The following is a 14,275-nucleotide window of genomic DNA, read 5'->3' on the forward strand; positions in this document are numbered from 1 at the left end:
GAATAAGCATCAAGAGCAGCAGTCCATACTGGTTTGGATGCAATAATCCTAGTAGGATGAAATCTCTAGCAGAAGTCTGATTCTTTTCCTCCCACATCAGTGTGATTTCACTTTTCACCTAAGGCCCAAAAGACAAGTTTTAGAAAAGGAAGAAGATTGTAAAAATTCCAAGCCCAGAACAGAGTCTGTGACTATAATTAGTAATTGTCAGCAAAAGTCATTTCATTGATTTCAGTCAATAAGCTGCAACTCAAAGAAATCAATCAAATTAATTACTTGAATTAACTGAGTCCTTGGGATGATCAATTCATTGACTGAAGGGCTGAAAAAATCAACTTGGCTCAGCTGGGTAGTTCTACCCTTGTAGAACTTTCATGTTTCTTTCCTAGTTAAGTTCTTAGCTTGATAGGCAATCAGAAACTGATTCTGCCTCTCAATGCCTGGTCTCTACTCCCAGTTGAACAGCAAGAAACATTTTCTAATGCAACGAAGACATCAGCAACTAAAGGACCTTTTGGGAGAACTGCTTGATTGTAAAATATGCAAATACAACAGATTCAGGAGTAAAAATTTCCCTGAGACAACCAACGAGTGTGTTCATATCATCATCATTATCACCTTCACCACCATTATCATTACTATTTTTTATAACTTATTTTATTTTTAACTTATAGACTAAAACAAGTATTTCCATAACATAATATATTAAAACGTGATTGTACATTAAATTGCAAATCAATTATGTACAATTTATTATTCCTTTTAAATATATAATAAAGTTATCATATCAACTTTGTTTTCCTTTTTTCTTCCATCCCCTCCACCCACCCTACAGATGGCTACCATTAGACACAAACAGGTAAGTATACATGTAAAATTATTTTATACATACTTCTATTCATCAGTTCTTTCTTTGGATGCAGGTGTCTTCTTTCTTTATATGTCCTTTATTTTTAATCTTTGTATTTATAAAAGTCAAAATGACTTTGTCACTCAATGTCTTTCTTAAAGCAATATTGCTGTTATTGTATACAACGTTGTGTTGGTTCTACTCACTTTACTCTACCATTTTGTGCAAATCTTTCCCTGCCTTTCTAAGATCATTGAGCTTTTCATTTCTTATAGTATAGTATTGTATTTCTTTACAACCATACACTTGTCCAGACATTCCCAAATTTATAGTGATCCCTGTAATTTATAGTTCTTTGCCAACATAGAGAGCAGCTATAAACATCCCATTCACTTTCAAAGTTACAATTACTTTTTTTTTAATTTCCCTCCACCTTATTTTTACTCACTATTTTCTTTTTCAGCCTCTCTTTTTACCCTATTCCCTTTACCTTATCTTTCCCCCCACCCTCCCACCTCCCACCCCATCCATTTCTACCAGAGTCCAGCTCCCACCCAGGTAGGAGTCAAGACCCATATCTTGGCTAATAAATGTCAAAGGAAGAATCTGAATGCTGATCTTCCTGAAGACAATTCTGCACTTCATCCCTTATACCAGTGGCATCAAACTCAAAAAAAAAAATGAAAGCCATTGATCTATATGTAAGGATTCCTCTGGGTGGCATATTGACTTAGTTTTAAGATGTAATGTTATCTATGTTATCTATATCTATTGGCTTTTTATTGATTTTGTCAAGTATTTCCCAATTCCATTTTAACTTGGTTTGGGCTGTCCTTTTAGTGTTCAGTAGCATTTGGCTCCAGGCCACAGTTTAACACCTCTGCTCTATAATATGCCACCTCTCATGTAATGATTAAAATACAATGAGATGGATTTGGTTTTCTGTGCTGGCCTTTTTCAAAGCTAAAGTTAGATGCATTCTGGGAAGATGGGGGAATAGGTCAGAAATGCCAAGCCTCTCCAGATTTACTCTGCAAACAGACATAAAATCACCATGAAATGAATGCAGAGCAGCAAAAATAAAGGAGTAAATCAGTTCCTTCTAAGACTTCTTGAGAAAATATCAGAGAAGACTCCAAGGGATGAAGTTTGGTCTCAGTGAAGTATAAACACCTCCAGGCTCCACTGAATCAATAAATAGTGGGCCCTGAGAGATGCAGACTAGGCTTCAAGAAAGTTCACCTCATGAACTCTCACCTCACAAATTTTCATCTAAAGAACAGCAGATGCTGAGTGGGAGAAGATTGAAGGACCCCTTACTGTTTCCAGAAGCCAGGCCTAGTAGTGCTGACCAGACATGGTCTGTGGCTGGGCTTGAGGAGGAGTGAGCACAAGCCTGCTGAGAGCAGTACTACAGAGAGCAAGACCATTTTGGGGACAGTGTGGCTGGGGCTTAGGGGAGGAGACAAGTCTCTGAGGTTGAGCCCCCAGACAGAATTCAGAAAACAACAGTAAGAAAGACCTAAGGCCTAGGGCCACATTATTCCACAGCTTGGTGTTAAATCTTGATAACAAAAACAGTATTGGGGCAGTTAGGTGGCACAGTGGATAGAGCACCAGCCCTGGAGTCAGGAGGACCTGAACTCAGGTGGCCTCAGACCACATAATACTTCCTAGCTGTGTGACTTTGGGCAAGTCATTTAACCCCAATTGCCTCACTTAAAAAAAAAAGTAAAAACAATATTAATATTAAGCTGACGGTTAATATTCAGAGGAAGATAGTGAATAAAAAAAGTTACTGCTATCCTAAAGAGTATTGCCAAGAGGCACAAACTCAAAAAGAAATCTTGGAAAAACTTATAAATGAATTAAAAAATAAAATAAGAGAAAAAAAGGAAAAAATAGAAAAAATGAAAGCAATTCAAGAAAATGATGAAAAAAAGTTAACCGTTTATCAATGAAGTTTGCTGTCTTATAGGAGCACAGTTGATGGCACCCCAAAACAATAATAGTAACTTCAATAGTTGCCTTTAGGTCACATTATGTTGAGCTCTTCAAAGAATCTCAGTTTCCTTTCTTCAATGAATTGAGTTTGTCCTGGGTTCATGCTTCCAACCTTACCATTCCATTGAAACTGCTCTCTCCACAGTTACTGATAATCTCTTAGTTGCCAACCCCAATGGCTTTTCCTCAATCCTTTCTCCTTGACTTCACTGCAGACTTTAACACTCTTGATCACTCTCTCCTCCATAATATTCTCTACTCTCTAGGTTTTCAGGACACCCTTCTTTCCTAGTTCTCCTCCTGCCTCTCTGACTTCTCCTTCTCTGTCTCCTCCTCTGTCTCTGGATCCTTCTGCAGATCATGTCCTCTAACCATACGTGTTACCACAAGGTTCTGTCCTGGGCCCTCTTCTCTCCTCCCTCCATACTACTTCATTTGATGATCTCTTCAGCTCCCATGAATTTAATTACCATGTTTATGCTGATGGTTCTCAAATCTAACTTTTCTGCCCCAATTCCTCTGCTGACCTCCAATCTCATAACACCAGTTGCCTTTCAGATATCTCCAACTGGATGCTCAGTAGACATCTGAAATTTAATATGTCCAAAACAGCACTTAATATCTTAATATCTTTCTCTCTAAACCCTTTCTTCTGCTAACTTCCCTATAGCTGTCTAGATCACCATCATCTTCTGTCACTCAGGCTCACAACCTAGGAGTCAGCCTGAATTCCTCTCTATTTCCTTAAACTTTCCCACCCCCATCATATACAATATGGTGTGAAGGGCTGTAGATATCACCTCTGCAACATCTCCTGAATATACCTCCTTCTCTCCTCTGACACTATCTCCAAGTTGGTGCAGGGCCTTATCACCTCATATCTTGATTACTTCTATAACTGCTGGTGGGTCTGCTTTCCTCAAGTCTCCCTCTCCACTCTAATCTATTCTGCATTTAACTACTAAAGTGATTTTGCTGAAGAGTAGAATTGATCATGTCAAACCCTCCCCCCAACATGCCACTCACACTCAAGAAAACCTAGGGGCTCCCAATTGCCTCAAGAAGCAAATACAAAATTCACTGTTTGGCATTCAAAGTCCTTAATAACCTCTCCCCCGCCTACCTTTGCAGTCTTCTTACGTAGTCCTTCCAACATGTACTCTTTGATCCAGTAACACTGGCCTCCTGGCTGTGCCATGATCAAAACTCTTCACCTCTTAATTCTGGGCATTCTGTCTGTCTAGCTGCATTCCTGGAAAACTCTTCCTCTTTCATTGCAACTACTGATTTCCTCAGCTTCTTTTAAGTCCCAACTCAAATCCTACCTTCTTTTCTTTTTTTCATATTCATATTTTAGTTATTTTTCATTTTCAACATTCAATTCCACAAGATTTTGAGTTCCAGATTTTCTCCCCATCTAATCCCCCCAACCCCAAGACAGCTTGCATTCTGAATACCCCTTTCCCTAATCTGCACTCCCTTCTATCTCTCCCCCCTTCTCTTATCCCCTTCCCCTGCAGTTTTCCTGTAGGGCAGGATAGATTTCTATACCCCATTGCCTGTATATCTTATTTCCAGTTGCATTTATAAACAATTTTTGACATTTGTTTTTAAAACTTGGGTTCCAAATTTTCTCCCTTCCTCCCTCCCCACCCACAGTCATTGAGAAGGCTCAATACAGGTTATACATGTGTAGTCATGCAAAACACTTCCATAGTAGTCATGTTATGAGAAACTAAGTACATTTCCCTTAAGCCTATCCAACCCCCCCATTTATTCTATCTTCTCTTTTGACCCTGTCCCTCCTTAGAGGTGTTTGCTTCTGACTACTCCTTCTTTGAATCTGCTCCCCACTCTATCATCTCCCTGCTCTCTTGTCCTCTTCCCCCCTATTTTTGTGTAGGGTAAGATAGATTTCCATACCCAATTGAGTGAGTATATTATTTGCTCCTTAAGCCAAATTTAATTTGAGCTCAGGTCTTCCTGACTCAAGGGCCAGTGCTCTATCCACTGCACCACCCATCTGCCCCTATGATATGTTTTCAATGCTTAATGGAAGGGCTTTCATCCAAGAGATATCAGGGAGCCACTGTAGCTTACTGACTAAGGGACTGACATAATCAAATTTATGTTTAAAAAAAATTACTTTGGCAGCTGAATGGTGGATGGACTGAAGAAAAGATACACTAGCTGTTAGGAGACCATTTGTGAGGCTACTTCTATAAGCAACGCAATACGCGATGAGAATTTGTACTTAGGTAGTGGCCATATTAGTGAGAAAAAAAAAGAGAATGATCTGAGAGGTGTGGAAAAGACTTGGCTGCTTATTGGATATGGTGGGTCAAAGCAAGTGGGTGAAAGCAAAGTCAAGGATGACTCTGAGGATGATGACAGGAATAGTGATGTCAATTCCTTCAAAAGGAATAGGAAAGTTAAGGAGAAATTTGGGATGGGAGGGAAAAATCATGAGTACCACCATAGACAAGTTGAATTTAAAATAGCTTTGGGACATCCATTTAAAATCTCCAAAAGGCAATTTTTTCAGTTGAATTTGAGAATGGAAATCTGGTAGAAATATGCATGTATACATATGGTATCTAAGTGTACATAGGTACATGTATGTATATACATATATGCACATGTTTCTATGTCTTTTGCATTGTTTGGATGAACACTTTATTTACTAATATATGAACATGTTGTAACCCCCAGGAGACTTTAAATTGATTAAAGGTTTGGACTACTTCACTTTTTTATTTGTATCCCTAGAAAGCTGCACAATGTCAGAAACATAGTAGGCACTGAATAAATATTGGTTGATTGATTGCCTCTAGGAGAAAGAATAAAGAACTCATTGAAATTATAAGAATAAGAATCATTCCCTAATTGATAAATGATGAAAGCCATAATTAAGAAGAGAAAGGGAAAAGGGGAATTGTGAAATTGAATATTGTTACCTCACTTTATTCTGTATTATAGACATTAGGGTCTATGAAATAATTAGTTTTCTTTATAAGAGGTTAACATCTCTATTTCTCCGGGCTGCAGCCCGGACTCATTGAGTCAATGTGGTCATAAGATGTTCTACCTGGTCACACATCCACACCAGACCATTCTGGTGTAAGGGTTGCCCAAAAGAGGACTTTCCAGAGGATGTTGACCAATTTTCTGTTTTCCTTATTGGCCTGGATTTTGGAAGATACCTTTTGTAAGTCAGCATGATTATGCCAAATATAAGCCCACCCTACATCTTCATTCTTCCTATAATATAGACAAATCACAATCCCAATTTAGCATCACTGACCCTTATGTAACCAACTGTACGAAAGCCTGTTCTCTATGCTCTAAGGGGTCTGCGGTCACCAAGGAGTCATTAACCTCTATTGCTGGCAACTTCTAGCCTTGCAAATAAATAGATTATGCTAAAAAAATTTGTATCTCTTTATCACAGACTTTTAGGATGAAATAATTTTTATCAAGAGAAAAAAATCCAAGTTATGAATAGAAAAATGTTCTAAATCACCAATAATTAGTGAAATGAGATTCAGAGCAATTAAAATTCCATAAAACATCTACCATATTAGGAAAATGACATACTTTGGGGTGCATGGGAAAGTAGGTACACTAATGAGCTGTCGATGTAGCTATGAAATTGTGCAGCTCTTTGAAAAAAAATTGGAACTATATCGCCAAAGTTATTAAGTGGTACATACTCTTTGATTGTATAGCCTATACTCACAAAGAGAACAAAGAAAGAGGAAACATGCTTACAAAAAATATCATTTGTCATAGATCACTTTGTGGCCAAAGAACTAGGAACTAATTGAGTTCCCATAAAATGGAGAAAAAATGATGGGTATATGAATGTAATAGAACATGATTGATTGTGCCACAACAACACAGGATACAGTTTCAGAGAAAATGAGGAAGACTTGTGTAAACTGATGAAGAGAAAAGAAAGCCAAATTAGCAGAACAATTTCTAAAATAACAACAATACTGCTAATACAAGGAATTTGGAAACAATTAAGAGCTCTGATTATCTAAAAGACTAACCATGATTTGAAAGTACTGGTGGCAAAGAGTTATAACCATCTTCTAACAGAGTAGTGTAAACCAATTATTCAGAATGTGACAAACAGTTTTGGAGATAGCCGAAGTTGGGATTTGATTTGATTGGCTTTTCCAAGTTGCTGCAAGGGTTTGCGTATTTTTTTGTTTGTTTCCAGAGGAACAGAGAGAGAGAGAGAGAGAGACAGAGAAAGTAAATACATGTTAATTGAGAAAAAGAAAATTCAATTTAAAATGTTGGTTAAGCAGGACTGATGGATTAATACAGCATGTGTTCTGATCTCTCCAATAAAGTAGGCCAGCTCCATGATTGGTAAGACTGCTTGTGCTTCTATTTATGTGATTTTGTGTCCCCAGCTACTTCTTTTGGGATAAGGATCTCCTAAAGACTCTCTGGAAGGCCCCCAACACCTCCTTATTCCTCAGGCTATAGATGATGGGGTTGAGCATAGGAGTGAGGATGGTGTAGAAGACAGCCAAGTTCTTGTCCTCTTCTGGGGAACGCTGAGATCGGGGCCTCAGATATGTATACACAAATGGGGTATAGTAGAAAGTGACCACAGTCAGGTGGGTAGAGCAGGTAGTGAAGGCTTTCTTCCTGCCCTGTGATGAGTGCATATGATGGACAGCATAGAGGACCCGACCATAGGAAGCCATGATGCCAAGGAAAGGGATGAAAAGAAACAAGTTGGTGCTGAAGAATATAGTGTACTCATAAGCCCAGGTATCCATGCAGGCCAAAGGCACCATGGCTGGGATATCACAAAAGAAATGATTAATGATTCTGGACTTGCAATAGGGCATGGAGAGTGCATACACTGTATGGAAAATGGAATTGATGGATGAAGAGAGCCAGGACACAGAAATCATCAGCAAGCACATTCTCTTGTTCATGAGAATGGGATAATGGAGGGGGCGGCAAATGGCCACATAACGGTCATAGGCCATAGATGCCAGGAGTAACCCTTCACCACCAGCTATGAGTAAAAAACAGAAACTTTGGAATCCACAAGCCACCAAAGAAATGGAACTGTCCCCAGACAGGAAGTTGACAGCCACCTTGGGAACTGTACTGCAAATGTACATGAGGTCCATGAGAGAGAGCTGACTGAGCAGGAAGTACATGGGGGTGTGGAGGTGGTGATCCATCCAGATGAGGAGAATCATGGTTGAGTTACCCAACAAAGCGATTAGGAAGATGAGGATGACCAGGAGGAAGAGGAGGAGGCCAATTTTTGTTGGGGGAAACAGCCCCAGTAGGAAGAAACCAGTGGCAGTTTGATTCCATCCCTTCATTGGAGGATGTTTCTGCAATGGTTTTCCTGTAGGATAAAATGAGGAAATGGAAAAAAACTGCTGTGGAGCCAAACTCCCTTTGGCTTCTCCTAGAGTCTCCCTATTCATGTACATCAGCAATGATTGCATATTCTGGTGCTTTGATTTTCAGCAGCTAGGTTGTATACTGAATAAGAACATTGGACTTGGAGCCAGGAAGACCTCACTTCAAATTTGGCCTCAGACATTTGCTAGCTGTGTGACTCTGGAAAAGTCAGCCTCTTTGTGCCTCAGTTTCCTCACTTGTAAAATGGAAAAAAAGAATAGGAGCTATTCCATAAGATTATTTCTGAGATAACATATGTGTAATGCTCTGAAAACCTTAAAACACTATGTAAATATAAATTATTGTTATTATTATTATTATTATTATTATTATTATTATTATTTTAGTAGCTAGCCAGCACAGTGGAGAAAATGCTGAGTCCGAGGTTAGGAAGATCAGAATTTAAATGTGGCCTCAGACACTGACTAGCTCTGTGATCTTGGGAAAGGCACTTAACTTTGTTGGCCTCAATTTCCTCATCTTTAAAATGAGCTGGAGAAGGAAATGGCAAACCACTGCAGTATCTTTGACAAGGAAACCCCAAATGGGGTCACAAAAAGTTGGATATGACTGAAAACAACTAAACAACAATTAGTATTAATCCCAGCTTATTCCCCCATTCTAAATAATTATTATTAGTGTTAATAAGGGAATAGAGATGGCACATGACATTGTCATTATATATGTATGATGTGGGCAAGAGAAAATTGTCGTGATAATTCAACAGTTCCCTATGGATTATAGCTATAGCACAAGCTGCCCCTTTGTAGGCTTTCATTCCCAGAGATCAAGGGTACCTAAATAGGAAACCATAGGAACTGGGCTGTGAGGTACTCTGTTAATAGCAATGATGCTTCTCCTGTTAAAAAAACCAGTGGTGTGATTGAACCCTTGTGAGTCACAGAAATTTGAGTTTGTAAGTCCCTGGTCATCTGGCCTCATCTGATCTCTCCACTGTTGGGCCTCACTGAGCTTTGAGATGCCAAGATCCATGACTTGGTGAAAGGGGCACCAGACTGAGAGATTTGAATTGTGCGGGGCCCCTTTAAAAGCAAGAAATAGCACAGCTTGATTGACTTCTAGAACATCAGGAGGCACCATGACTTAGTGTAATCACACTAATCGATGCATCAAGAGGACTGGGGATCCTCTTACTACTTTGTAACTGACAAGCTGTGATGGGGGCAGATTCCTTTAGCGCTCCAGGGGCCATCTTGGACATCTACAAGGAGGGAATTGGATTCTATGGCACCTACACAATGAGCATTTGCTTAGCACCTCCTCTTCACATCATGCTATGTATATTCTCTTCCATGAATTTGTAAATGTTGAACAAACAGTTTTCTGAAAAGTAGTATAAGGTTGGTTGAAATTTAATCTGCACTATTGACATATTCTCTATCACTTTCTTAAGTTTAAGCAAAGAATGAAACCAAACAATCCGCTGAGTTTAATGTGTGGCTTCTGCTGATTTCTGAGGTGTGAATGTTCACACTGAATAGTTCACAATGGGAGCCTGCTCCAGCACACCCTGAGCCATCTTTGTAGTCTTCGCATCCTTTAGGGGCAAGGCAATGCTGCAGTCCGTCCAGGCAGCTTGGCTAACTACCCTGCTTCCCATTGATTCCTGACATTCTGAGATCATACCTAGAGCCAGTACCAATTGCTTTTAATACTGTAGCTTTCAGCCCTCAAAGTAACAGTATCTTCTCCTTTCACTTCTCCAACCTCCCCTTCTATAGCTGTTCCTATAATACCATTTTATTAAGTATAGATACCCATTACATTCATACATACACATATATATATATACTCACATATACAGCATTCATATTTATGATTTAATTTATAAAATTTATTAATAAAATTTACATATTATGTGTTTACATATGGTATTTATATAGTGCTTTTAGATTTAAAAAGTGTAGTACAACTATTATCTCATTTTTATCCTGAGAGCTAGGTACTATTATTTTGCCTTTTTATAGATGGGGTAACTGAGCCATGCAACAGTTAAGTGACTTGCCTAGGGGTACACATGTAGTAAATACTTGAGTACTTGCTAGATATATGATAGATATAGATGCAGAAACATACATAGGTATAGTTTCAACTGTAACCTACATTGATTAATTGCTAGATTCATCAAGGAATCAAATCATTTCTGGATGTCTCCAAATTCACTTCTACCTCATAGAATAAAAAGCGTTATATAATCTGAGTATTAGTTATTATGATATTCTTGTTGTGAATTGTGATTTTATTTTGAGATCTGAAAACATATTCCATACTTGAGATTGCACCTTCCAATTTCTTCTTCCCCAGGAGTTGTATTACTGACACAAGATAGGTGTTGATTCACCTAATCCAAACAAATACCTGTGGTTTGGGTAAAAGAGCATGACTGCAATCTCACTAAAATTTCCATGTTTATAGCTATGATTCCTTTGGAACAAAATTAAAAATAAACTAAAAATATATTACCTAAGGAAGAATTTCCTATTGAATAAGCATTACTGAGAAAACTGGCATTCAGTTAGAAAGCAAGTAGGGTTAGATGAATATCTTATGCCAAGACTGCAGTAACTTGAAACAGACCTAAATAATAAAAACCCCACACCATACCATAAAAAAAAAAACAAATAGAAGAGAACCAGCTCAGTTAACATTCACAACTGTGGCTGGGCTGTGAATTCTTAACTAAATAAGAGTAGAAGAGACTGCCCAAAATAATATCAGCTATATGAAATTGAAAAGCTTTTGATCAAATCTCATAAAAGCTATTCTAGGAAGGGACATGATTTTTTTCAAACAGAAAAAATGATCTTGTATCAAATGTTTTTATGAGGGACTGATATGTATAACAGAAAACTAACAGGTGCGTATAAGACCAAAAGCCATTCCCCAATAGATAGGTAGTCAAAGAATATAAAAAAAAGAGTTTTCAAAAATAGTATTTCACTCTGTGATTAACCACATTAATGAATCTTGCAAATCACCAATACTGAGAGAAAAAAATATAAACTAAAAAACATCCTGAGGTTTCATCTGACAGTGAGAAAATTGGAAAAGATGACAAAAAATGGAAATTACCAATGTTAGAATGGCTGTGGAAAATGGCCATACTAATGCATTGTTGATAGGTCTGTGAATTGATCCTGCCATAGGAAAGCCAGATGGAGCAATGGAAAGAAAGTGGCTAAGTGTTCATACTATTTGAACCAGTGACTTCATGAGTAAAGATATACCTCAAGGAGGTCAATCACAAACAGAGCCCCAGATACACTGAATGATTTAGAACAGCATGTTTTATAGTGGCAAAGAAATTTTTGAGGGCCAGGTGATATCCCCCAGTTAGGTAATGAATAATAAATAAGTTCTGATGCATGAATATAATGGGATATTATTGTTCTCTAAGATATGATGAGTGTGATGCAACAGAGAAACTTAGAAAGAGCTCCACAAATTGATGAAAAGTGAAGTCAGCAGAATGAAGAAAATAATATACACAATGACTTCAAAAATAGAAATGAAATGAATTTGAGTGTTGGACACTGTCAATAATGCTTGACTCTTTCCTGTATGCTCTTTAAACTTGATTCACTTTTTATTCTTCATTTTGATTCTCTTAGAAAGAATTTTTTTTACATTGAAAAGTGTAGGTAATATAAAAATAATAATAAGGTATTGAACCATAGAAAATGAAATTATACTCTGCATTAAAACCCCTCCAAACTTGAATAACTGAGTAGAAGAAAATATCTTTTATAAAAATAACTTTTACAGGCAAAGAAATACAAGAGACATCCTCCCTTCTCTCTCTCAGTTCTGAGCTTTTGGGATGATATTTCCATTTGGGAACATCCAAGGTTTCATTGGCACAGACACTGGAAATTAATGAGCATTCTTGAGAGCTTCATTTCAGATTCTCTTACTGGGTCCATGGAACCATTGTTTTGTCAAGTTGTCCATCTATTGTCACTGCCTGCTACATCACCAACCCACCACTAAATTGCTTAGAATAATGGGGATGGGAGGATAAGGGAGGGATCTGTAGAGGGGAGGGTAAGAGAATAGGTTACAGGGGGCTATAGAAGGGTGTTTATATTCCTGGGAATGGGAAGATAGGGGAAGACTACTTGGAGGGGGGTAGGCTAAGTAATAAATGGGCAAGGTAGCAGGCAGAAGTAAAGTAGAGGATTCAGGGGGGATAGGAAACAAAAAATATGCTTATACATAAAAACAAAGATCAGGAGTAGAATTTGTTTGGGAAAGTATATGTCTATATATGTAAATATAAATACATATGTGTAAATATATACATATATATGTATATATCTGTAGCTACAGAGAAATATATCCACACTCAATTGTGACCTTCTCGGGGGGGGGAGGGAAAAAAAGAAAAATTAAAAAGAGTGCACAGCAGAGAACAAAAGAGACCTTACAAGCAAGCAAAGAAAAGATGGAGAGCTCATATCACAATGTGTAGTCTTTATCACACAGGCTTTCTTCAAATGAAAATTTATCACTACATATTTTTAATCCTATGTTAGGTTCTACTATGCACATGACATGCTTCTTTTGTTTTCTTATAAAAAATTAAAATTAATTAAATTAATTAATTAATTAAACTAAAATAAAAAAACATTTCAAGGGTGAAAAAATGAATTGAGTTTTTAATGGGTCTAAGATGTGATGCACACCTCTGACAAACTAGGTTAGGTCAACATTCCATTTGTAGCCTGCTTGCACCAACAGTTTTTATCCTATCAGCTCATGGAAAGTGCATTATTAATACTCTCAATGTGCAATGATATTACCTGCTTAATAAAAAATTGCTGAATGAATGAATGAATGAATAATTTTCCTTTTGATGGTGGCAGGCTGAGTTATATCCATATTCTTATTTCCTCTAAGAATCAGAGAATTTTCTGCCTGTTGGGTCTTCAGAAATGATTGAATCCATCAATATATTTATTTTGATTTTATTTGTTACATAATACTGTTCAAGGCCGAGAATTAATTAGAAGGCCTTATCTCCAAATTCCTGCTGGTAACAGCTGTCTCTGTTGGTCTGTCTTTTTCTATTTTCCCCTATCTCTATGCCTCTCTGTATTTGTCTCTCTGTGTCTCTCTTCTCTCTGTATTTTTCTTTTGGTGTCTCTGGCTCTGCCTGTATCTGCTTCCCTGTCTATCTGTCTGTCTCTATCTTTGTTCTCTGGCTCTGTGTCTGTGTCTTTCTCTGTGTCTGTCTGTCTGCTTCTCCCTGTCTTCCCTCACCCACCTACATTTAAAAATACCTTCTCTCTTTCCTTGCTCAGGTATTTCTAAGCCCTGGAAGCTATTTCCTCTGCATCCCTTTCTTGAGGTTTCCACAGTGGAGCAGATTTTTCTTTCTTTCTAAAGTGATAGATTTCTGGACTCTCACTCTCAGCTCAAGTATTTTTGTCCAGGGAAAACATTTAAAGAGATGTAGGCCTAGGTTATGAGAAGGCTTGGGTGTGTTCAACATATTCAGTTTTTAAGGATGAAGTGTATCCATCCTTTACAATGAAGCTTATCTGGATGAAGGAAAAGGGAGCATTAGTGAGGAGAAAGGAGGCAAAAGAAGGAAGCCAAGACCTTTCACTTCTTCCTGTTTTGCTCTCCTGCCATGAAAATGATCTCAAAGGAGATTTCAGAAAGAGCAGTAATCCTAGAGTCAGAAGGACTGTACCTGTGCAATCTGGGGCAAATTCTTTCACCTCACTCATACTCAGTTTTCTCATTCATGAAAGGTGATTCATGGCGCTGTTCCAGGTTCAAATGGCATAATATGAAGATTTTCATTTTGCATTTGATGAGGGATATGAAGAGTCTTTGGATTGTTTTCTGCTTGGGTCCTCAAACAGATAAGGTGAACATATCTGCTTTTGCTTAATGTACATCATTTGCCAGGCCCCATTTGTCCAGAGAGCAGAGCAATAT

General features: G+C 37.9%; 1 protein-coding gene across 1 annotated transcript; it reads right to left on the reverse strand.

Annotated features, from left to right (window-relative positions):
* Positions 1-7,281: 7,281 nt before the first annotated feature.
* LOC114042444 (olfactory receptor 2L3-like) lies at positions 7,282-8,220 on the reverse strand. Its single transcript, XM_027861134.1, has one exon. It carries the CDS (start codon positions 8,218-8,220, stop codon positions 7,282-7,284), a length of 939 nt encoding a protein of 312 aa, XP_027716935.1.
* Positions 8,221-14,275: the final 6,055 nt, after the last annotated feature.

This window comes from Vombatus ursinus, unplaced genomic scaffold (assembly GCF_900497805.2).
Source record: "Vombatus ursinus unplaced genomic scaffold, bare-nosed wombat genome assembly UNPS02014460.1, whole genome shotgun sequence".
Taxonomy (NCBI): domain Eukaryota; kingdom Metazoa; phylum Chordata; class Mammalia; order Diprotodontia; family Vombatidae; genus Vombatus; species Vombatus ursinus.